This window comes from Typopeltis vanoorti, chromosome 5 (assembly GCF_054136105.1).
Source record: "Typopeltis vanoorti isolate ZY-2024b chromosome 5, IOZ_Tvanoo_1.0, whole genome shotgun sequence".
Classification (NCBI taxonomy): domain Eukaryota; kingdom Metazoa; phylum Arthropoda; class Arachnida; order Uropygi; family Thelyphonidae; genus Typopeltis; species Typopeltis vanoorti.
In genome coordinates, this window is record NC_143553.1 from 36,946,003 (window position 1) to 36,971,787 (window position 25,785).

The window sequence follows — 25,785 nt, forward strand, 5'->3', positions numbered from 1 at the left end:
TTTAGGGTACCGTGTGAGCAAATTACTACTGTAACTTCTTTTATGTTGTGGAGGCTGTTGTCATCTTCTATGTATGGTATAGAACTTTTATCCTGTTCAATGTTGTGATGAGTGTTTGAAAAATGTAATGCCAATCCTGAACTGTCCTCTCTGTTGTTGTTGATGTTTCCAATGTGCTTGTTTTATCTTATTTCTAGACTTCTTGAAGTTTGTCTGATGTAATTAAGGTCACAAGAACATGGAATGTTGTAAACTCCATGGTGTTTGTTGAAAGCGTTGTGATCTTTAGGTGAGCATAACATATTCCGTACTGTTCTAATCGGTTTGAAGGCTACTCCGATGTCATGGGACCTTGGAGATTGGCAATTTTTGTGAAAGTAGGCCAAGAAAAGGAATGGAAATTGAAATCCTGTAATGAATGTTCTGGGTTTGCTGTAGAGAAGGATTGGAGAAGAGTAGTCTTTTTATTATTTTTTTTAGGATATCCATTGCTGGATATTAATCATTGCTGGTTAATATTTGGAGAATAAAATCTAATTCTTCTGTTAATATTCTTTCATCTCTTATAATAGAGATTTCCCTGTTCTTCAGCATATGTATAATGCTCAATTTCTGTGAAATATGATGTAATGAGAAGTGCAGGTAATGACCTGTGTAGGTCGGCTTACTGTTCACGTTGAGAGAAATACTTTCATCCACTTGTTTCATAATTTAAATGTTCAGAAAAGGTAATTTTTTCATTCACAAGCTCTAAGGTGATGTAATGTAATGAGGAGAAGTGCAGGTAATGACCTGTGTAGGTCGGCTTACGGTACATGTTGAGAGAAATGCTTTCATCCACATGTTTCATAATTCAAATGTCCAGAAAAGGTAATTTTCCTTCATTCACAAGCTCTAAGGTGAACTTGATTTTATGGTGAAACGAGTTTATGGATGCTAGAAAATCATATAACTCTGCTACACTGTGTTTCCATCTTATGAATATGTCGTCAACATATCTCCACCAAATTGACAGTTTAGGATTTTTACGTAATACGATGTCATTTTTGATCTTTTCCATGAATAAGTCCGCACAGCTTGGAGACAGGGCTTGCATTGCAAGGCCCGAAAGTTGTTTGTAGATTTTTCCATTCCATCAGAAAAAAATTGAGACAATGTTTATAGAGTTGGATGATGTCTTGAGGAAACAGATTATCTCTAAGAGCCATAACTTCATTCACTGGGACATATGTAAATAAAGAAATGACATCTAAACTAGCCAGAATGTCTGTTCTTGAGATTTCTCGTAGCTTTTCTGTAAAGTGTTGCGTATTTTTGATATATGCATCTGTGTGTTCTAATGTGTGCTTTTAATAGATGTGCGAGATGTTTAGATAACAACTGAGTTGGCGAGTTGATCCCATCTACAATTGTTGAAGAGGAATATCAGCCTTGTGTACTTTCAGTGATCCATATAAATGTGGAGTTAATGGATGCATGGATTTTAGTTTCTTCCTAAGATCCGTTGGCCATGTAGTCATGTTACTTAGAAGGTTGACAGTAAGTAAATGTGTCAGAAAGTAAAATTGAGATTTTTGACACACAATCCCTCATATTTAAGATAATGGTAAAATTGCCTTTGTCAGCCCTCAGCCTTATGAAATCTTTATTCTTCTTTAAATTAGACAGTGCTCTTTTTTTCTAAGGAGCTAATGTTCTTTTTAGTAGGATGAGAAGACGAGAGAAGAATCGCGGTCTAACCTATATCATTTGCAACAGGTTCAGGTGAAAAGTGAAGGGCCTTTCCGACATTACACAATATCTATTTTAGGTATGTGCTCTGGTGTGACTGCAAAATTAAAACCTTTTTTTAGGATGCTCACTTCTGCAGGTGTTAAATTGTGATCCAAGAAGTTGAAAACAACCTTATTATCAGGAAGGGTAGCTCTCAAATTAAAACTCTTCTTATATAAGGCATTACATTTTTTTTTAATGTGTCTGTTCTTGCTACTTAGGTAAGTACTGTTGTGTGTATCGTTTATCATATTGTCTAGATGGGACCATAGGTAAGCATCTATGCTGTTTGATCTGATGTAGTGTAAATCAAGGCATAATGAATCAACCTGGTTTCGGACAAACCTTGTATTCTTTCGCGTAACATCACTAATGATGTTTTCCAATAGATCTGTTTGACTCTTCTAGAATGGAAGCATTCTTTGAAAATTAAAAACTTTGGAATTATATTGTTGTTCCTACATTTTTTTAGAAATGTAAGTTGGTTTAGAAGTTTGGCTTTCTTGCATTTAAGCTGTTCTAGTTTGATGTCCCCATAGAGTCCGTTCATGATCTGTTCGATCTATTAAACCAGTGTTTCTTAACATGGGTGGTAGCACCCATCCCTGGGGGTGCTGGGAATGCAGGGGGGCAGTAATCATTATAATATTAATAATATAATAAAAGCAAAAAATTGCGTATTTAATCTAGCATCCCTATTTATATTATATGTTTGGCAACACAGTTCGGAATATTGTATGTCTGGCAATCCTGTTCAAATTTATTCGCTACTTATTTTTGCATTGAAAGATAAGTAATTGGGCTACTTTTTGGTCTGAATTTTCTACATTGAAAATAATTAATTTGGGCTGTTTTTAGGAGAATTCACTCCTTTTATAAGCTTTATCTTCTACTTTTCCTATTGCCTATCTGACAATCCTGGTTTGCAGTTTACACCTAGCCCGTGGTATTGTGTGACATGCTTTGTGGATATTATGTAGCACTGTAGCCCATTAAAATGAGAGAAAAAGAAAGTCATCAATATTCAAGTGAATATTTGAAATATGGAGTTATTCCGTCTCTAAATAATGAGCAGTTACTAATGTGCTTAATATGTGAAAAAACTTTTTCAAAGAAAAGAATAAAGCCTTCAAGAATGATTGAGCATTTAAGAAAAGCATCCAAATAAAGCAAAAAAAAAAAAAAGGATGTAGAGTACTTACGCCAATTAAAGACTAAATTTAAAAATTGTCCTGGACTTTAAAGGGTTGGTTGCAAAACAAAGTAACCAACAAGAGAAGGGACTTGTTGTGTCTTACAAAATTTCAAAATTAATTGCCAAATGTGAAAAGCCATATACTATTGGCGAAACTCTCATCTTACCGGCTATAAATGAAGTTTTAAATATGATGATTGTTACAGGTAAAAGTAATACCACATTGTCAATTCCTCTCGGCAATAGTTCCGTATCAACAAGAATTGATGAAATGGCAAAGGACATTGAAAAAAAAAAAAAAAACTTAGCGATGATTTGAAAACCATAGAATTTTCTTTGCAACTCAATGAGACAACTTTACTTGACAACAAAGCTTTGTTAATAGCCTACATGAGTTATGTAAATAGTAATGAAGAAATTATTGAAGAGTTTCTATTTGCGCAACAACTGAAAATTGACACAAAAGGTTCTACAATTTTTAAGGTTGTTAAAGACTTTTTAAATGCTAAAAAAACTGCTAAAATGCTGGTGCTCCATCAGTATGCAACTGATGGAGCACCAGCTATGATTAGTCGTCACTGTGGATTCATAGTACATTTAAAAGAAGCAGTTCCAAATATCTTTACAATTCACTGCATTCTTCATAGACAGCACTTAGATGCAAAATATCTTAATGGTAGATTACATAAGACTTGGATGATGTTATTAAAGCAGTGAATAAAATAAAGCCTAGTCATTGAATACCCATATTTTTCAGGAACTTTTCCATGAAAATGAAGAATTTGGGCATCTTTTGCTTCACACTGAAGTTAGATGGCTCGTAAATGGAAACTGTCTGCAATGCTTTAATGATCTCTACAATACTGTTTTGGAATTTCTTAATTCATGTGATGAGAACATGTGTAATGCTCAAAAAAAAAAGAAAAGGTTGATATTGCATATCTTTCCGATATTTTCACCAAATCAAATGAGGTTAACAACAAATTGCAAGGAATCAACATGAATCTTATTAAAGCATAGGGAATTATAAATGCTTTTATTGGCAAATTACCATTTTACAAGCAGAGTATTGCAAGACAAGGTTTTCTGCAGTTCCTGAGTGGTGTTTGCCTTTGTATTCCCACTTGCGGTAGTCCTAAATTAGTAATGCATCCTAAAGGCAAACCTCTGAGAAGCTCTGATAAGTGCATCATACGAAATGTTTACGCTGGTTTTCGGATGAGAAATCCTGATGAAACAGTGGGCAATATTGTGAAGCGAACAGCAGAACTTACAGGTGTAAGCAAGATGACAGTATACTACACGAAGAAATGACTGACCACAACAGGACAACTGCATATGCCAGTGAAGAAGAGGCCTAGCGCTGTAGGACCACTCACACGCTTGGTGAAATACGACGAGTTTATGCTGTCAGCAATTCGTCAGAAAGCACACGATTTCATCTGAAAGAACGAAATCCCTATGATATATAAGGTAATGACTGCTATAAACAATGATGATCTCCCTCACATTTCATTAACAACAACTTACCAGTTGTTAAAGGACCTTGGTTTTGTTTACGCCATAAGAAAGCAATCATCGGCATTACTTGAAAAGGAAGATATAATTTTATGGCATTGCCAGTATTTGTATTCTATCAGAAAATATCATAGCGAGGGAAGAAAAATTTATTATACAGATGAAACCTGGGTGAATGCTAGTCACATTCACTAAAGTTCTTCAGGACACTACAGTAAAAAGTGCTTGTCAAGAATTTTTGTTGGGATTAACAACAGGCCTGAAAGCACCTAGTGGAAAGGGGTCATGTATAATCATAAAGGATGCTGGCAGTGAAGATGGATTTGTACCAGGGGACCCTTGAAATGTTATGAGCACAGAAATCATAAAGAAATGGATGGAAAGCACTATGAACATTGATTCACGAACATTTTTTGCCAAACATTGAGCCTAACAGTGTTATTGTAATGGACAATGCGTGTTACCATTTTGTCTGACTGGAAAATGTGCCATCTCATGGCTACACGCAAACAGGACATTCAGAAGTGGCTGAAGAAAAAGGGAATCAGTTTTACTTCGGATATAGTGAAAACAGAACTATCGAACTTGATCGCAAATGTCAAAAGTCAGTTTCAAAATTATCGCATTGTGACAGTATTGGCGAACAGCAAGGACAGGCAGTGATTAGTCTTCCACCATTGTGAACTGAACCCCATCAAACTCATCTGGGCACAAATTGAGGGACATGTCGCAGCTAAAAATACAACTTCCAAAATTTCAGATGTTGAAAGACTGATCATGGAAGGATTTCAAAAAATTACTGAGTGCACATGGAAAAGTTTGCTTAACCCATGTTACTGAAGAAGAAAATTTCTGCGCCACTGATGGAATAATGATAGATGAGGTAGTGGAAAACGTGTGTTTCACGGTAGATGATAGCTCTGAATCTTTATTTAGTGAAGATGCACAATCTGATGATACTGCCCACAGCCTGAGTGGTGTTGAGGAGCTTCCTCGTTAAATTAATGAAGGGATAAGAGTGTTTATGTATATATTATTGTAATAAAATGTCATGTTTGGAAATGTGCATTGTGACAAGTGAAGTTTACTTCATAACGTAAACAATCCCTGCTTATCTTAATCCAGTTTATAATAAACTATATGACATCTACTTTGTTACAGCCTATCAGTTAATTCCAGAAAATATAGAGTCATCTTGGCCATGCAATTTCATATTAGCAATCATAATGTAATGTTATACATAGAATGGTGTGATTCGGGCAGTGATGGCTTTTAGGGGATTTTTTACACATGTGCTTAGTAACAAACGTGAAGCACTTCACTGGGCACTACCTTCAGAAGCGGTATGGCCTGTAGTATATTTCTTTACTTCCAAAATAACCTGAAAAAAGAGTATTTTTTTTTGCTTGGAGAGTGGTGAATGTGTGGAATAGGTTGCCAAAGTCTGCTGTGAGTGCCACGAACTGTGAATGAACTAAAAGTATATTAAATACTGAACAAATATTAGATAGTGCTTGACATGATGTTTAGGGCCACCCTCAACGAGTCTGAAGACTCGTTGAGGGTGGCTCTAAACATCATGTATAACAACATCAAATATAATTATGTTTGTCAAGCATCATTTGTATATCATGTCAAGCACTATCTAATATTTGCTCAGTATTTATACTTTGTTTTGAGTTCATTCACAGTCATGGCACCCACAGCAGACTTTGGCAATCTATTCCACTCATTACCACTCTTCAAACAAAAAACCTATTTCTAACATCCTTGTTTACTACACTCTTACTCATTTTCCAAGGATGGCCCCTAGTTGTTCCACCACCAGACCTGTTCTGAAAATTTTCCTCTGAATTAATCTTGTAAAAACCCCTCAGCATGTCTCAATCATATCACCTCTTTTCTGCCTGTCCACTGGTTTCTGTAACCGACAATTCTTCAACCTGTTATTGTTAGGTTCTTTCCATAGACCTGCTACCATCTTGGTCTGTCTCTGGATCCTCTTCCTAATCGCCAAGAAACCCTGGTGACCAGATCTATGCACAGTAGTCAAGATGGAGGTCTTATCAAGGCTAAATAAAGAGGAATAATAACCTGCTTGTCTCTGCTCATCAAAGTATTAATATGATGAACTGCTTTAGCCACTTTCGGCCATGTGCCCTCTAGACCTTAACTACCTATCCACTAACACTTCTGAATCTCTGGCTTTGTCAGTTTACATGACCATAATCTTTTCACCTCAAAATCCATATCATTACACTTTGTCACATTAAACTGATATCCATTCTCCTTTGCGCAGATTGCCAGTCTATCCAAACCATCTTGCAAAATTTTAACATAATCTGTATTAACCATTGCTCTACCCAGCTTTGCATCATTACATAGAAAATGTCAGATGTCAGGTTGACAATCATTAACCCTTCCAAATCTCTGGAAGGGTTATTGATTATATTGACAGCACTGTGGAGCTACATCAAACAACTGAACAGTTCCTCTCATAACCTCTATATAATTAATGTACAGAGCCTCCGTAGCTCAGTCAGTATAGACGAAGCCCTTTGGTTGGAAAGACCTGGGTTTGATTCCCTTCAGTGATGTGAAGAACCTTTATTTGGTCTCTTTTGACGAAAAGTGAGCTAGCTGGTCCATAGGGTTTTTCATTCCCCTAGAACAAGCAAACCGGCCCCGTTAACACACACGGATTATGGTTATGAATACGTCCCAGCCGTATGCCGGTCCTGAATCCAGATAAAATGAGGGGTTTGGGAAAGTAACTGTGAACTATCTTGTAAAAATCGAACCAGGAAAAACTTTATTATAAAACACTGTATTATGAAACATGAAAGCATGTGGACAAGCCTACAAAGTCATCTGGGGTCGGAAACGACGGAACTGATGAACCACCACCATTATTATGTACAAATTAAACTGTAGTGGCCCAAGAACAGAGCACTGTGCCATGTCATGCCACTAGTCACAGGCCTTCTTCTGGACTCAACCCCTGAATAAACTACTCTCTGATATCTCTCCACCAACCATCCTCTTATCCATCTCTCCAACCTTATATTCATCCCCGTGTGCTACAGTTTATTTATTAGAATTGCATGTGGTATCCTGTCAGAGGCGTTCATAAAGTCCTGCAGTATCACTAAACTCATTCATTACCTTTAGCTCAGCTGTCACTGTATTATAAAACATATAAAACATGAGCAAGTTACTGAGGCATGATTTGATGTTGTATATATTTGTGTTTTTTAAAGATTTTTATTTTGGCTAAAATGTGTTTGAAGAATCATTCTCTTAATGAGTTTAAAGGTTATTAAGGTTAATTTAGGAGGTTAAGTTACATAATGAAATATCCTAGGTTATGAACCTGTTTTGCAAAGTTTTCTAAGAATTTATTTTGTGTTTACTTTTTATTTTGAATTTAAGAGTTTTAACCACTCAGAATGTGTGAGGAAAGTAAATAAAAATATATACACCACCACATATCACACACACAAAAAAAAAAATAAACAAAATACAAAAAGAAATAAGACTATTTTAAGCTTAAAGTCACATGGAGTGGGTACTTTTGGCTAGCCTTAGATGCTGGACAGGGAAGCCTAAGAATTAGTTTCCAAAATCTTGGGAAGTTTAACACAACGATATTTATTTAGATTAGGCTGCCTTTTTAATTCTGCTGTTGATTCTAAAAAGAGTCTCAAGTTGTTATTTGCTATGATGAACCATAGTAGGTTTTTCCCATCTGATCCTGCACAAGGTGTCCATGACATGGTCAGCTACGCCTGACTTGCCATAATTGTGGTGGTTGATGTATTTCTTGTGTTTAGCCAAGGTGGATGTTGGCAGATCGTCCAGTTTGACCATAAAATGATTGGTTGTAAAAACAAGGAACCTTCTAAACACCTGAAACAGAAAAGGAGGAAGAGAATCCTTAGAGAGCAGAGAAGTGAGGCCAGCTTCAAATGAAGCTTGAAAGCAGCAGAGGTTACATTTCTTTCAAGTTCTGGTTATTTTTTCTGGGCATTTTCTTGGATATAGGGAATAGCAATAGCATTACTGGTGAAAAACCCAGTTTGTTGATTTTTTTGCATTATAACCATTAGACAGGAGGGTCTATAGAGTAAAGAAGTTCAGCTATAATAAAAGCCACGGTAGAACAGAAGTTGGAGGCTTTGCTTGCAGACAATGGTTTTGATGACATATCATCGAGAGAGGGGGGATGATGATGAAGGTTATGTATTTTATTTGTGTGGGTGGGTTTTTTGTAACTCATGAAAGAAATAAAGTGCCATTGGACATGTGATTAGAAGATAAAATAAAAAAGCCTATTTTATTTTTCTATAGTGAGTTTCTGGGCTGCTGGCTGTTGAGGTGGAGAAAAGAGTAATATTTCTGAGCCATGTGGCCATATAGAGAACACATTGACAATGTATATCTTAGATAGAAGGTTTGAAATAGCAATACAAAGAGCCTGGTTATCAAAATGCTCCATATAGAAATTGTCCAGAGGAGGGGAGAACCCATGGATGTAACTTCTTTCTGTTTATATAAGGTGTTCTTTCAAGAGAAATAACCAGTATGGATGGTGGAATCATAGATAAGTGATGATAGGTGGGAGGTGAGAAGCATTTTCAATAAATTTAAGTGTGTCAGAAAGGGGGATATTCAAAAATAATGAGGTGACATCAAAACTCACAAGGTTTTCCTTCATAGTTACATGGTGATATTCATTATTAAAAAAATTATGGAAACAACTGTTGTGTTATAATAAAACTTCAGTTTAATATAAAGTAAAATAATCACCAGACGTTTTGACCTTCATATCAAGGTCATCACCTGGAGTATACACAATATATACAAAGAAACAAGCTACATTATGGTCTACATAGTATGCTAAAGTCACATTAATTTGGTTGTAAACACTACTGCCTGACCTCTGGTAAAAAAAATACTTTACTTCATCAGAGCTAGACTCCTGTTATTGTAATTATTATTATTATCTGTTTGGTTACAAATCATTAAGCTAGAGAGCAACATGCTCTTGCATAATTATACAAATCATAAATTAAATCAACAGAAAAATCAAAAACTATGGCCTTTAAAGGACAAGATCCAACAACAACTAAAATAGTGATAGATAAGATCTTAGAACAGGTGAATTCATTTAACTACCTAGGATGTATGATCACATATGAAAAAGATATAAACGTAAAAATTGCAAAATATTTAAAAATAAGAAGTGTAATTAAACTCTATATTTAAACCAAACATAGTTCAAAAACAAACTAGACTAAAAGTATACAATACATTAGCCCTACCAGTCTTAATGTATGGAAGCAAAATCTGGACAATAAAACAAAAAGACAAAGATTAACAACAGCAGAAGTGAAGTTTATGAGAAAAACTGCAAAGTATACCCTATTTGATCACAAATGAAATGAAGAAATTATGAAAGAATTAAACCAAGAACCAGTAATAAAAAAAATTAAAAAATATAAACATAAATGGATGGAACACGTTCAAAGAATGAAAACAAAAAGATTACCAAAACAAGCCTTAAAGTACAAGCCATTAGGAAAAAGAATACCAGGACGTCCTCTTAAAAGATTCCTTGATGATTTCTAAGGCCGCAACAGGCCATGCTAGGCCTAAATCCTTGACATGCATGATGATGATGATAAATTAAAACATTGTAGATGGTGGCCATTAAGGGCTGAAATTATTGCTTAAATGCCTAAAGTAAGGGTTTGCTGGAAAACTTGAACTTAAGTGGACTGAATGTGTGCCATCCATATTCTTAAGATTTTTATGCCACCATTATTGTTTAGATTAGGATGAGTGATCAAAATTTCATAGGTTTCTTTAAATTTATGTTCTAAGTTTTTGTATGATGTTAGGTACTTTTCCAGTCAATTTCGTGTAGGGTGTTAAGAGCATGATCCGAGAGGCCCTGCTTTAACAAAATTATTAAATTTAATACATTGTTTGTGTTATTTTTTTAAGGATAAGAATTGTGCATCCAGTTTCACCACTATAAGGTAAGTTACAGGTGCAATGGATTCGGCATACTCCAGGGTGAGCTGGAGAGGGCTCCTTGGACGAGTTGAATATGTTTTTTAATTTTATAGATGGTTTAAAAATAGCATTAAGATTGTAATGGTGTGGAGTTCTGTGTATTTTATCTGATAACCCTTTAATGTATGGGGTAGCTATGATTTTACTATTATCTATATTATTTGCATTTTTTAATGAAGTTTTATGAAGAACTTTGTTGATGGTATTTTTGCTATAGCCATTATAAATTTATTGTTAATAATTTGTAATTGTTGTTTAGGAGCTTGTTCATTACACAAAATTATTATAGCTCTGTTTTTGAGGTTGTTAATCACTCAAAGTTTTTGTGAAGGGTGGTGATAGGAGTTGGCATGTATATATATTGGCCAGAATGTGTAGGCTTGCATTAGACATCATCATTGTTTAAATTGCTATCATTATTTAAATTTGTGTAAAACTAAATTTTGGATTAAAGATGTGAAATGAGTGGAATTAAAGTTTAACTGACTGTTCGACTAATCTAAATGGAGGGGGGGGTCAGTAGCATTACTATCTGACAGGGAGAGGGTAATCAAATTTGTGAATTTTAGACAATCTGTATATCTGGAGAAGAGAACTAAAATAAAAGGTTTGAATTTTTTAACAACTGCAGGAGGTCAAGATATGACATTTTTAGAAGCCTTTTTAACCTTTTTTCCCCCTTGAAAATTGGCAGGATCGCAATTCTGCCCAACATTTAACGCTAGACAACAGCATCCATATATTTCTGAAGATATCTTTGTGACAGATGAAATATCAGGACAATTAAACCTGTGATGTAATTTCTCTTTGTGCTGTTGTTAGATCGTACTCCCTTGTTTTTGATCTGCCATCTTGTTTTAACTCTGTTCTTAAACATGTAATAAGTTGCTGGTTGATTACTAATTTGAATATAGAGAAATTTATATTTTTAAACTGCATCAACTAATTTTATATCAACATTATTTCTTATGTAGACCAAGTTTATCTCTTATCTTTAAAGCTCCCGCTAGGTCTGATATTTCATGAACGGTGCAGTAAAAGAGATTCAGGCAAACACAATTTTAAAATCATCAAAACAAAGCATTTAATTCAGGGTTATATATTATACATATAAACTCAATTCTGAAAACAAGATAATATAAATGTCTTAGCTTAAATGTCCACAAAATCTTACAAATTTGGTCTATGGGCATTCTGCTATCAGACTTATAGCTTTCACAATATTAAAATAACCTTTAATAGAGTTCAATATCACAAAATCTCTTAGACAAATTTTACTATTATCACACAGTCAGTAAAGTCCCAATAAATTAATGGTGGCAACAACTGCTTCATGATTATACACTTTCACACTTCATACTCCGGCTGAGTTCAGCAAAAAACGTTATAGTTAATGTGGAGAATAACAGGAGGAATTACACATATATCTCTGCACTGAAGTAACATAAAATTGGACAGTTCTTACCAGATAAATCCTTTGCTTATCAGTTTCACTATGGGTTTCACTCATCAGTTTCACTTTATAACTATATTTACTTTGCACACTATGGCAACACTATTTAGAATAAATCTTCTCAATGATAACTGAACTATTAATGGTTGTACTTCACGTGTATAAAACATACTTGGATAAAGGAAAATGCTCACTCCTTCACTCCATGACAACAATCACTTCACTAACACTATTCGACTAATTCAGCTCTCTGTTAAAGTTCCATGAAACTAATGGAACACGTAGTAATTCTTTAACTTCAAGAATTATTCTCAGTTGCCTATTACTTTCCCGGTCCTCAAATAGTCCAACCACAGCACTTAATTCTTATTACTACAGCCTCTTACTTTACTCCGTGCTGCTAAATAGCTATCTCCTCATCTCTTCTTAAATGGGAATTAAGTGTTGTAATTAGCATTACTACAGCCTCTTACTTTACTCAGTGTTGCTAATAAGCTATCTCCTCATCTCTTTTTAATCTAATTACAGCACCTAATTTCTATTACTACAGCCTCTTACTTTACTCCGTGCTGCCATGAGTGCTCCCTGCTTCCCACCTCTCCGCACTGTCGTGAGTGCTTCCCCCCCCCTCTCTCTCTTCACCGCACTATCATGAATGCTTCTGGTCTACTGATCCCCTGTATACGCTCGCTTTTCGCTTATGTACCTTCAATTTCTTTCCCACCAAAACTTGTTCTCACAGTCTAGCTCGTATCAATTCCATCTCCATTTGAATACCATAGCTCACGTGCCACCACGCTCGCGCTATCTAGTTTTAATTCCGTCTCCACGACAACAATCAAAATAAAACATAAGTATAAGCATTACATAACATTTTTCCTTTACATGCAGTAATGAAAATTAATAAAAAAAAATTATTATAGTTATTACTTAAATTTACCTTCACCTTCATTCAAAATAACAAAAAAACAAAACATATATTACAGTTCACATAAGGCTCATAAAGTTACATACATACAATTTCTTATAATATTATTGAAGGAATAAAGTAATAAAATAAATGGCATTTACTACAGAGTCCTTTCATTATTATGACATATCCTAAAAGTATATAATTAATTAATAACTGACAAAATACAGAGCAATTATAAGAGTAATACAGTTTAAGCAAGAAACAATATTTCCAAGTCTTATGTTATAGCAGATCATGTTGGATTCTGAAAGAAATACCAATAACTTTAATTTCTCTTCATTCAGAATCCAACACTGTATTCATTCTGTTAAATTTTATTATGAGTGCAACTATCGCCTAAGCCTAAATGTATGTTGGTAGGTACATCCACCATCATCATCCCTCCCAGTAGTTTTGTGTTATCAAACCTTAGCAAACAGAGCTTGAACCATTTGTTCAGATCACATTATTGTCTGTACTGAAATCAGTCACATTCTGGAAACATTTTTTTTTGCCTATGACTTTCTCCTTAACAAAATCAGCAGAGTTCTCTCTCTTCCCAACTCTCCTCTCCTTCCTGAAAAAAAATAAATAATAATCCAGAATACACTAAATTTATTCACTCCATCCAGAGGCATCTTAAGAAAAATTGCACACATTTTTAAAATGTGTAACATGAAGACATCCTTCAGGCCTTACCAAAAATTAGCTACCCTTATCTGCTCAAACTAAAAATCCTCTTCACCATCTGGACTATCTGCTTTCCCTCTCCCTTGCTTTTGCAAGCTTGGAACTGCCAATATCTGTTTCGAGGAACACAGAAAATACATAATTTAACTCCACTCCAGTAGTTCTGGTAGCAGACTATGTCATGGAGATGAATAACCAGATCCAATGGGGGAAAAGCTCCCTCCTGTATAGAAACAGATTTAAATCAGTGAGACTATTTTTGGAATCTGCCACAGCACTACATTTCCCAAACTGTAACAAATTCAGCTGAATCATATTGCCAGAAATCTGAAAGACCATCATTGAGACCTTCAGCAAGTTTCCATCACCATACCAATAGAGGGTGTCAATTAAGACCACAAGGAAACTGCCTTTTACAATCAACCTGTGTATGCCTTCTTACTAGTGTTCCTGCATGCACATGCTCAGTATGTCTCTGTGTCCATGAAGATTTTGACCAAGGCAAAATATTGACTTAGTAACCTAATTAGCAAAATTTAGTTATTTAGTTATTTAATTATTTAGTTATTTATTTAATTAATAATTAAATAGACATCTTTTATTTCTCTAAACATCAACATGACTATCACATACTACCAGCAGGGTACAGTAAAAATCGGATAATTCAAAAACCCCGTTCTCTGAAGACCAGATGACTTATATACATACACACAAGCTTCCAGTAAGTAGGTTGGGAATGTCACATAGATCAAATAATTTATCTTCTGCTTAAAGGCATACACAGACATTCGTGCTCACAGTGCATTATAGCATTTCTTTCTTAACCATGTAATAAAATAGCCTGTGTTGGCATCTCCTGTTCAGCAAAATAAATAGTTATTTTTGGCTTAAATTCTGATAAAATTTTTTACCATATTTAGAAGAAATAGTTACTGAAGCTTATGTTTGTTATTAAAAATGCCATTTCTTAGATAAAATTAATTCATTATACCTGAGTTTGTTATTATATTTAATATTATTGCATCATTTAGTTTGAAATACATTTATTAGCAACATGTTAAGACATAGATTTTTATAGTTTGTTTCACTATTTTCCCCTCCAACCCTTTTTTTAATAGCTTCGTGCCCATCTTGGTCACATTCATAAGCATCAGAATCAACAAACATCAGTAAACTTGAACAATCCTGAGAGTCAAGCAATGCATTTAGAAACTAGGCTTGTGCAGTTAGATAGTGCTATTCAGATGGAACTTTGGCAGGTATGTTTCTTGTTTCTGCCTAGAATAATTTTTACTTAAATTGATGTCATTGAATATCTTAGTTTTTGACTGAAATTAAATAAGAATTCAGCAATATGGGAAGCTTACTCTATTTCCAAATTTAATATACTTTCTTCACTAAAAACTGTTGAGGATATCATACACTGAAAGGCGTACAAATGATTGGGTGTTAGAAAAGATTAGTAGAATTTTAAGGCTCCTTAAGAATATTGACAGAAGAAAGTTAAAATATTTTGGACACATAGAAAGGATGGAAGGAGGACTTCTCAGAACAGTAATAGAAGGTAAAGTTCCTGGAAAAAGAGGCAGGGGTAGACCATCAATGAGATGGATGGATGGCGTGTGTGGAGTGACTGATCTTCAGAGAATTGAGGCTGCCAGAAGGGCAAACAACAGGACTACATGGCGAGGCCTAGTGTGGAACATCATCGAGCATTGGAGTGACCATACGGCATCTGTAGATGCCCAGTGAACACAGACAGACTGAAAACTGTACCTAAATGGCTGAAATATTTTACCTGTTGTATAGGTTCTTCATTGAGAATGCAGTTGAAGTTTTCTATGTTTCTGCTTAATTTCACAGTTTTAGTCTTTCTTATGGCTGATTTTCATGCCAGATTTGTTACAGATACTGTTCAATTTAGTTCGGAGATTTGTATGTGGATGTTTAGGAGTGCATTATGTACATTAAGCAAAGAGCTAAGTTTATCTCCAATTTTAATATCAGGTTTAATGTCACTTTATAATGCGATCCATATAGATGATGAATAAGAGTGGAGATAATATGCCTCCATGACTTACACCAGAGTTAACATCAAACCATCTTCCTGTATTCCCTTTAAATCTGACTACTGACTTATAACTTAAATATAGATTATGTGCTTTATAATGCTCCATTTACCCCATATAACTGCCGTGTTTTGAAAATCTTTTCTCTGAGCACCTTGTCTTATGCCTTTTTCAGATCTATGAAATTTAAGTACAGATCTTTGTCATATTCCCATGATTTCTCAAATATTTCTTGTAAAGTCAAAATCTGATTTTGACAACTATTTGGCCTGAATGCAGCTCGATCTTCTCTAAATTTCTCTTCCACGATTTTTTTCAACCTCTAAGTTTGCTTGCATAAATCTTACCTTTAACACTAAGCAGAAAGACTCCTCTCTCTCTAATTCTCATATTCAGCTTTAAACCTCCCCCTTTTTTTTTTTTTTTTAAATAGATGGGAACTATGAGAACTTCACTCAAATCATGTGGAATTTGACCTTATTACTTGGTCATCTGAATTATACATTTTAGCCATTGCAAATCTTTTTTTAACTTCCATGTTTAAGTATTCTTGGTTGAATATCGTCTACTCCAAATGGTGGCTTCCTCAGTATGAGGGTGCAGCACCATGTCCTTCCAGTCTTCTGTGTTGGCAGCTCTACTTTTTGTTTCAGCATAGTCAATCTTAAATCATCCATTTCACATTTCGAGTTTTTGTTGGCTTTTTGTACTTCACATACTTCTGTTTTCATTCTTCTTGAAAGTTGTCTGCTACTGTTGTGTCACTATTTGTTTCATTTAAGTGTTTTAAAGTAACTACTCCAGAAATCTTGGATATCCTTATCTTCAGTTTTCATGTTGCCTTTATCATCTTTGATTCCTTTTACAGTACTCTTTCCTTCATTTCTAAGCTTTTTCACTACCTTCCAGAACATTTTCCCACCTTCCTGATATATACTTTCTCTCTTCTTAGAGAAGTCTTCCCATGACTTTTGTTTAGCTACTTTCACATATAGGTTAGCTCTTTTACATTTTTTTCTATATGCTCTTAGGGTATCTGCTGATTTATTTGCAAGGAACTTTCGGAACTTTCTTCTTTTTTAGGACTGCTTCTTTAATTTCTTGTGCCTGTAATGGCATTTTTATTTCCTTACAAACAACTTCACCACATGTGTACCTAACTGAATCAATCAGTCAGTGTTTTCTTCAGAGTTTGCTGCTGAAACTCCAAGATTTTTTTCTTCTTTCCAAACTGTTTAAATTTTTTCTTCAATAATGTTTGTATAGTTGAGTATACAGTTTACCTGTAAAAGTTTCTTCATCATCATGTAGTTTCCTCAATGTGAGGGTGCAAGACTGGAAGCACTATGTCCTTCCAGTCTTCTGTCTTGGCAGCTCTTCTTTTTGTTTCAGCATAGTCACATGATTCTGTTCAAGATCTTAAATCATCAAACCATGTCCTTATTTTTTTATCTCTTGATCATCTTCCCATAATCCTTCCTTCTAAAACTGTTAGTGTTCTCTGTCCTGGTGATCCCCTCAATACATGTCCTGCCAGTCTCATCTTTCTCTTTATCATTTCCTGCAATAAAGATTTCTGTGTTTTCATTCTCAATAGCATCTACATTTGTCACGTGCTCTGTCCATGACATTTTCAGAGCTCTTCTGTAGCACCACATTTCAAAGGCCTCTATCTCTTGTCTTACTCACTTCTTGAATACCCAGGTCTCCCTTTCATATTTGAAAACTGGCCAAACTTATGTTCTTATCTTTTTCTTCTCTGTCTCTATACCCACAGAACTTCTGAGCAGATCTTTATTTTTCCAGAAGCCATATTCAGCTATGGCAGTTCTTATTTTTATTTCTTTATCTTGTTTTCCATCCGAGCCTGTGTAGCGCAGTGGATGTGGTGGTTGCACACCACGGCGCTTGACCGCACGAAGGAAGACTTCTTGGTTTCAAATCTAGTCGGCAACTAGAAGAAATTTTTCTGAGCTTTTTTTCGACTGGTTCCCGAGTTAGTCGATCTCTGGCACAGGCAAGCAGGTTTTTTGTCTCTGAAACTCGTTTTTTTTGTCCCGTAAACTCAAGAAAATCGACCGTAGAACATACATTATCTCAGACATTAAATACGAGTGTTAGGGATGGACCATGAGATGGTGGCACTTGTTGAGCTGTCTCTTCACTGCATGCCACTTAATTAGTGATAGCCTTGGGCCAGCTATCTCTGATTGGCTACCAGTGGAGATTGAATTTTTTTGTTTTTTTTTTTGTTTTCCATCCTCAGTAAAGTAGGTACCTAAATATTTCTATTCTGTTGTATGCTCAATTTTTATATTGTTTATGAATATTTTTGGCTTGGATGTATTTTCTTTTGAAACTCATAAATTTGGTCTTTTTTGCCTTTAAATGTAGGCCAAAATCTTTTACCTTCTTCAATTAGTAGGCACAATAATTTGATTAATTTGTTTCTGTTGTCTGTAATTAGATGTGCTGATATCTTAGATATGCCGATGGTATCATCAGCATATCTGAGATTGTTGTATTTTATACCATTGATACTGATTCCTGTATTTTGTTTTTCAGTCTTTTTCATCACTCTCTCACTGTAGATATTAAATAGATTTGGTGAAAGGTGATGCAGCCCTGTCTCTTTTTATTTTCACTTCATAAGTCTCAGAGTTAAACAGCTGCATTTTTTTGTTTGAAGTAAATATTTTTTTATAAGTTTCTGTACATGATCTTCTAAGTCTAATTTTTTATAATATTAAACAGTTTATTGCGTTTTACTTGATCAAAGGCTTTCTGAAAATCCTAGGAAGCATATGTGTATGTTCCTGTTCTAGTAATATTTTTAGTTCAAGATAGCATTAATGGTTCCCATTCCTCTTCTGAAGCCTTTCTGTTGTTCACTTAGTTCGTCAGATAAGGCTCTTTCAATTTCTATGTTTACAGTGGTTAAAATGATTTTAGATGCATGAGAGAGAGATTAGGCTCACAGTTATATAATCCTCAAATTTTGGGCATTATTTTCTTTGGAATTGGTATGCAGAGCAATGTAAAAGATTCCTGTAATTCTACTGTTTTGTGAATGTGCTGAATGGTGTCCACTAAGTGTGTTATTGTAACTAGTCAAAGCTTTCAGCATTTCTGAAGGGATGCTATCACACCCAGGTGATTTATTATTAGGAAGATTCTTGTTTATGTGTTATCTCATTTCTTGTAGGTAGAGTGGTATCTGTTGTTGCACATAACCTAAGGTGTCGTAAATTGTCGATCTTGTTCTCTTCATCATCATAGAGATTTGATTAATATTCCATCCATCTCTCATTTATCTTTTCATTATCAATGATTATGTTTCCACTCTGTCCTTGATGTTGTTAGATTATGTTCGTTTTGCTTTTCCATTAAGTTCTTTCACTTTCAGGAATGCTTCTCTGTTGGGTTTTTTCGTCATATATTTCGCGATAACATCTGACTGCTTCCAGAACAGTCCGGTTTCATCTACGTTAAAAATCTACTCTAGCAAATGGCCTTCATCTTTTATCATCTCTTTTAGATTTTTCTTGAAAATTTTGGCAGTTTCAAAATTGGAACTGGCAGCTTCTCCCGTTATTATTGTGTTATGTAAGTTAAATCAGCTTTTGAATCGATAAAACCAACCTTTACTAGTGTTAAATGTATGCTCACCCTTCTCTTTTTTTTTGTTAAAATTGTACATTTCATATTAACTGCCCCTTTAGCTGCCTCCATTATTCTTGATTTATCTTTTATAATTGTTGAAACAGTTGAATCCGATAGTTTTTCTTCTCGTTTTACCGACTTTCTTTCCTTTGTCATATGCTTTAATGACCTTCATTTTAACATCTAAACTTAAAGCTTTCCTCGCCTTTTTTATGTTGGAATTTTCATCAGTAGTATTCATCAGCACTTCTCTTACTGGACATGATAGGGTTACGATGAGATACAAAAATTGCAACGAGAGAAACGAACACATCGACTGCTGATTAGCAACTAACGTACTAGAGGCTGTGATAAGCTAGAAGTGGGTGAATCATAGCAGCAGCTATTGTGTAATGGTGATAGGTTTTGCTTGTCATCTAATGGCGACACTGCGATGCGTATACAAAAGCGATAAGAAATATGTATGTATATGCTGGCAGGCAAAGTTAAATTAGAGAATTTTTAATAATTTTTGGCCGTCGTAAGTCGAGTGCTACCTGTTTAACCAAATGAGAAAAACTTCCGACATATACCAAAACTGATCATAATTTTTTTGTATATATTTGTTATCTCTAATGTTTCTTATTAAGTGTATTACTGATTGGGGGAAAAAGAATTATATTCCATCATACTAAAGAAAACCACAGTAGATGTGTGAGTTAGTTCTCTTGTGAAACACAAGAGAACTTGTGAAATATTTATCTGATTTATTGAGACTTTCTTCATTTTGATTTTTTAAAATAAATTTCCTGTGCAATATTTTAAAATTTATTTGTAGGAAGCATATAAAGCCATTGAAGACATTCATGGTCTAATGACATTATCAAAGAAACCTCCAAAAGCTCAGTTAATGGCAAATTATTATCAAAAGTTAGCACTTGTATTTTGGAAAGCTGGAAATTATCTATTTCATGCATCTGCTCTGTTTCGATTGTTTTATCTTTCACGTGAACAGAAGAAAAATATCACACCTGAAGAGATACAAAGGTATGGTTTCTATTTAATTTTCTAATTTTATTTGCTATATATATTTGCTATACTCATGCAATTTTTGATAAAAATCATTGCATGAGTATAAGACTTTCTGCATAGTTATTGACTACATCTTAGTTCAAGGGTATGAAATGAACATCGTAGTTTATTGGTATGAAATGACTCACTACAAGCATATTAATCAACAGTGGTTTAAGTAATACTGCTTACTTTTATGTACTTTTAACATTATATAATTTATATCTTTTTTTTTTTTTTTTTTTCTTTTGAGGTTTGGTAGGATTCTTGTTATAGAGAAGTCTTTAAAAGTTTGGTATGTAAAGGAGTCTTTAAAAAGATTGTTTATTTTTCTTTTACACTCTGTTTGATCCCTGTAACATTTCATTTATCTGCTTTAGTTGTACTGTTTTTTTGTTATACAAGTTTTTTTTTTTTTTTTTTTGACTGACATTTCCTTAGGCAAAATATGCAATATAGGCATAGTATTCCTTTCCTGCATTTGTTTTTATTTGGCCATTGGAGGGTGCCTTATTAGAAAATTTGTTCTTTTCTGTTATTGCAGTGTGAATTGTTTATTCAGCTATCTAATTAAGTGTGTTTGTTTACCTTGTTTGCAATTTTTACTCTGATACTGGTTGGAAATCCAGCAAATAGTAGCAAGTTCGATAAATTATTTTCATCTGGTGTTGTTTATACTATTAAATACTGTTATTCAGCCATGCTTGTTGAGATTAAGAGAGGTACATTTTGTTGCTGGCAACTCCTAAGCATTTCAGATTTCTGATGATTCCTCTCAAAATAAAGCTATTTTCTACATGGTGACACTGTGAAGGGATGTCATAAACATAGTCAGCCAGACCTGACTTGCCATAATGATGGCAGCATATGAATTTCTTGTTCTGTGATTCAGTTAATTTCTTTCTGGTTGTGTAGGAAATGGGCAGTTTGAATGCACATAGCACTTTTAGACACTTATGGATATTCCAGAGTGACAGATGACATTTCCTAACTCTATGCATGAATAGAAATGTAAGAGAGAAGACATCCTAGAATCACTAAACTGGAAATTGACATTATTTTTATATAAATCAGAATTTTTAATTAAGTTTTTTTTTCTTAGCTGGCTGGTATGCTAATGCTAAAAAGTTAGAAAATGATTGTGGACAATCATTATATAGATCATCATCATCAAATTCCTGACATATACCCTCAAGGGATGTACAGGATATGATAGTACTAAATGAAAAATTTACATCATTACTAACTTCCTATCTAATATTTTTCTCCAAATCAGTCTGTTACTTGTCAAGACTGCAATATTATCATTATCAGATCTTATATTTCTATCGTCTAAGCACATTGCACCATATCAATCCACTTATATCTTGGTCTTCCTCTGGGTCGTTTTCCTGCCTGGCAGAGAACACTTTTTTTGCTAATCTTTCCTTGCCCATTCTGTTTAAGTGACAATACCACCTGAGATTAGCTCTGCTAACGCATTCCTGGATGGTGACAATGTCAAGTTCTTTCCTAATATCCTCAATTTTTAATATGATATTGCCATTTATGCCATCTGTTCATGCCTCTAATCTTTCTCAGTACTCTCATATCCGCTGTCTCTAGTCTTTGGTCAAGTGTTTTACTTCTGACCCATCTCCCAGATCCATAAGTTTAAACTGGTTTGAACACTGTCTTGTATACAGTGTTCAAATTATTTAGTTTAGCTAATTTAGTGTTCCGACTAATTTCTCTCTTATTCCATATGAATTTATTCAATTGTCTTCCAACCATACCAACTTTGTTGATTCTGTTGTCTATTTCCATATTTAATTTATCATCTTCAGTAAAAATTGTGCCTAAGTAGCTGAAATGTTTTACTTGTTCCAGAGGTTCCCCGTTCACAACACAGTTGACATTTTCAACAATTCTACCTATTTTCATTGTCTTTATCTTTTTCATGCTGACCTTCATGCCATATCTATTACAACAGTTATTCAATTTAGTCAGGGAATCTTGCAAGTTTGTAGCAGATTTATTTAGAAGTATAACATCATGGGATGCTTAAGGGTCAAAGCTGTATAACTGAGAGGAGACCTCCACATAGCCTTTAAAGGAATGCGGAGAACCGACCAGGGCTTCTGACCTAATGTCCAATCCTCAATTTCTCGTGATGCACCCTGTTGGGTATCTACTTGGATACTGAACGAATGAGGATGGACTGCCAATTTGGGCTTTAGGCGACCAAATTGTATTCTTATTGGTTAAACCAAAATAAAAAATGAGGGTACGACATGACAAAATTTCATTCCATCTGGGGCGTCGCCCGTTTAAACAAGGCTCCCGTTGTTTTCGCCAGGGAAGAAGGGCGAACAGCGAAAAGTCAGCTACTGGAACAAATCTGAAAGCACACCCCAATTCAACATCACCAGAGTTAAAGATTGGTACTATCAACATAAGAAGCCTGAATGGCTAAGAAATGGAGCTAGCTGAGGAATTAGATAAGTACCAGATCGACATAATAGGGGGTGACTGAAACAAAAAAGACAAAAACTGGTGAGATCTTTCTCAACAATAATTACAAAATGTTATATTCAGGAAATGACAATCAAGGAAAAGGAGTAGCCATAGTATTCAACACAAAATACGAGGCTAATCTTCTTGAATGGCAGGCAGTCTCGAGTAGAGTGATGTGGGCAAATATCAGAATGGGGAAACTGGACATTGAGACTTCTTTGTGTGCCTATGGTTCCACAGAAGGCTCTACTAAGGCAGAAGTGGAGGAATTTTTTGAGTCTCTAGAGCAAGCTAGTGACACAATGAAAAAGGAAACGTTGGTCCTTGTTGGGGATCTAAATAGCAGGGTAGGAAGTGATTGTGAGACATACAAAAATGTTTTTGGAAAATTTGGAGAAAAGAGGAAAGCTAATAATAATGGTAAATACCTGTTGGATTTCTGCTCAGGATATGGACAGTTATTACTAACACCATGTTCCAAAATAAAAATGTGCACAAATTCACATCGAGAGAACTGGCAAGGAATAAGAAAAGTCTCATTGCCTATGTTATTGTTGATAGTCATGTTTTCTCCCTGGTGCAGGACACAAGAGTGTACAGAGGATTTCAAATTGGAAGTGATCACTATTTAGTTTTGAGCAGGATAAAATTGAATTTAATATTGAAAAGAATAACATGTAAGAAAGTTTTAAAGCGAATAAAAGTTGAGCAGCTCTCAGATGTATACACAAAGTTTATTCAAAAAAAAAAATGAAAGAGTTTGAGAACAGGAACGAAACCTTGGAGATTCAGTGGCAAGCCTTGAAGGAAGCCCTGATTGATTCGGCCAGAGAGGCATGTGGTGAGGTTGTCTGTAAGGATAGAAAAATCAGAAATCCTTTGTGGACACAGGAAGTTAAAGAGGCAGCGAAGGAAAAGAAAAAAGCATATCAAAAGTTCCTGGAAAATAAGTCAGATTTTGCTCTTAGAGAATACAGACACAAATTTCAGAAAGCGAAACGCTGTGTAAAACTAGCTAAACAAAAGTCATGGGAAGGCTTTGGTAAGAACATAGAAAATAAATATCACGAAGGTGGTAAGATATTCTGTAAGTTGTTGAAGAAGCTTAGAAATGTAGGAAAGAGTACTGTAAAGGGAGTTAGAGATGATAAAGGTGACATGAAAACGGGAGAAAAAAGATATCCTTGAAGTATGGAGTAATTACTTTGAAAAATTGCTAAATGAAACAAGCAGTGATGACAGCACAGTGGTAAAAAACACTGACCAGGCATGCAGTCAGGAATACATATCCATACTTGAAGTAGAAAAAGCCATCAAAGGCCTGAAATGTGGAAACGCAGCAGGAGTAGATGATATTCGACCAGAATTGCTGAAGTATGGTGGTATAAGAGTCTTACAGTGGCTGCACTACATAGTTCAGAAAGCCTGGACAGAGGGACGAATTTCCGATGATTGGAGTAGAGCTCTCATAGTACCCATATATAAAAAGGGAAATAAAACTGAATGTGAGAATTACAGAGGTATTTCCCTACTGAGTGTTCCTGGCAAGATCTATGCAAGTATACTTGAGAAACGGTTGAGAAGAATTGTGGAAGAAAAGCTTGGTGAAGAACAAGCTGGATTCAGGCCAAATAGAGGCTGTCAGGATCAGATCTTCACTTTATGACAAATAGTCAAGAAAGCATGGGAATATAACAGAGATCTGTATTTAAGTTTTGTCGATTTGGAAAAGGCATATGAAAAGGTACCAAGAGAGAAGCTATTCAATATGCTACATTTATATGGTGTCAATGGTGCATTATATCAAGCAATACTTAGTCTTTATTTTAGTTGTAAGTCAGCAGTTAGAATTGAAGGAAGTACAGGAAGATGGTTTAATGTTAAATCTGGTTGAGACAAGGTTGTACAATATCCACTCTGTTATTCATTATCTATATGGATCACATTATGAAGGAACGTGGTATTAAACATGATATCTGTCAGCTCTTTGCTTTATGCAGATGATGTTATACTTCTAAATAAATCTGCTACAAGTCTGCAAGACTCTCTGACTAAATTGAATAGCTGTTGTAATAGATATAGTATGCAGGTCAGCAATAAAAAGACAAAGACAATGAAAATAGGCAGAGTCATTGAAAATGTCAACTGTGTAGTGAATAGAGAACCTGTGGAACAAGTGAAACATTTCAGCTACTTAGACACGATTTTTACTGAAGATGGTAAATTAAATATAGAAATAGGCAATAGAATCAGCAAAGCTGGTAGAGTAGGAAGTCAATTGAATAAAGTCATATGGAATAAGAGAGAAATTAGTCGGAACACTAAATTAGCTGTATACAAGACAGTGTTAAAACCAGTTTTAACTTATGGATCTGAGAGCTGGATTAGAAGTAAAACACTTGGCCAAAGACTAGAGACCGCAGATATGAGAGTCCTGAGAAAGATTAGAGGTGTGAACAGTTGGCATCAATGGCAATATCATATTAAAAATGAGGATATTAGGAAAGAACTTGAAATTGTCAACATCGAGGAATGAATTAGCAGAGCTAATCTCAGGTGGTATGGTCACTTAAACAGAATGGGCGAAGAAAGATTAGCAAAACAAATGTTCTCTGCCAGGTTGGCAGCAAAACGACTCAGAGGAAGACCAAGATATAGGTGGATTGATATGGTACAAAGTGCACCACGTGGTTAGCCTAGTGGCTTTGCGGTTCACAACCATATGCCTGGGGAGGGAGTTTCCCAGGTTCGATTTCCGTTGTAGACGTGAGGAATTTGAGGATCTTCCTCAGGCATAGCCAAGTTAGCCAGTCTTTGGTGCGGTCAGTAGGGTTTTTTCCGCCAG

General features: G+C 35.0%; 1 protein-coding gene across 2 annotated transcripts in view; it reads left to right on the plus strand.

Annotated features, from left to right (window-relative positions):
• Positions 1-25,785, plus strand: part of eIF3a (eukaryotic translation initiation factor 3 subunit a) — a 378,310-nt gene that overhangs the window by 75,260 nt on the left and 277,265 nt on the right. For both annotated transcript variants that reach the window (XM_090393079.1, XM_090393080.1), the window contains exons 5-6: positions 14,781-14,921; positions 20,212-20,420. In XM_090393079.1, coding sequence (XP_090249205.1) covers positions 14,781-14,921; positions 20,212-20,420 — 350 coding nt within the window. The remainder of the gene's footprint in view (positions 1-14,780; positions 14,922-20,211; positions 20,421-25,785) is intronic.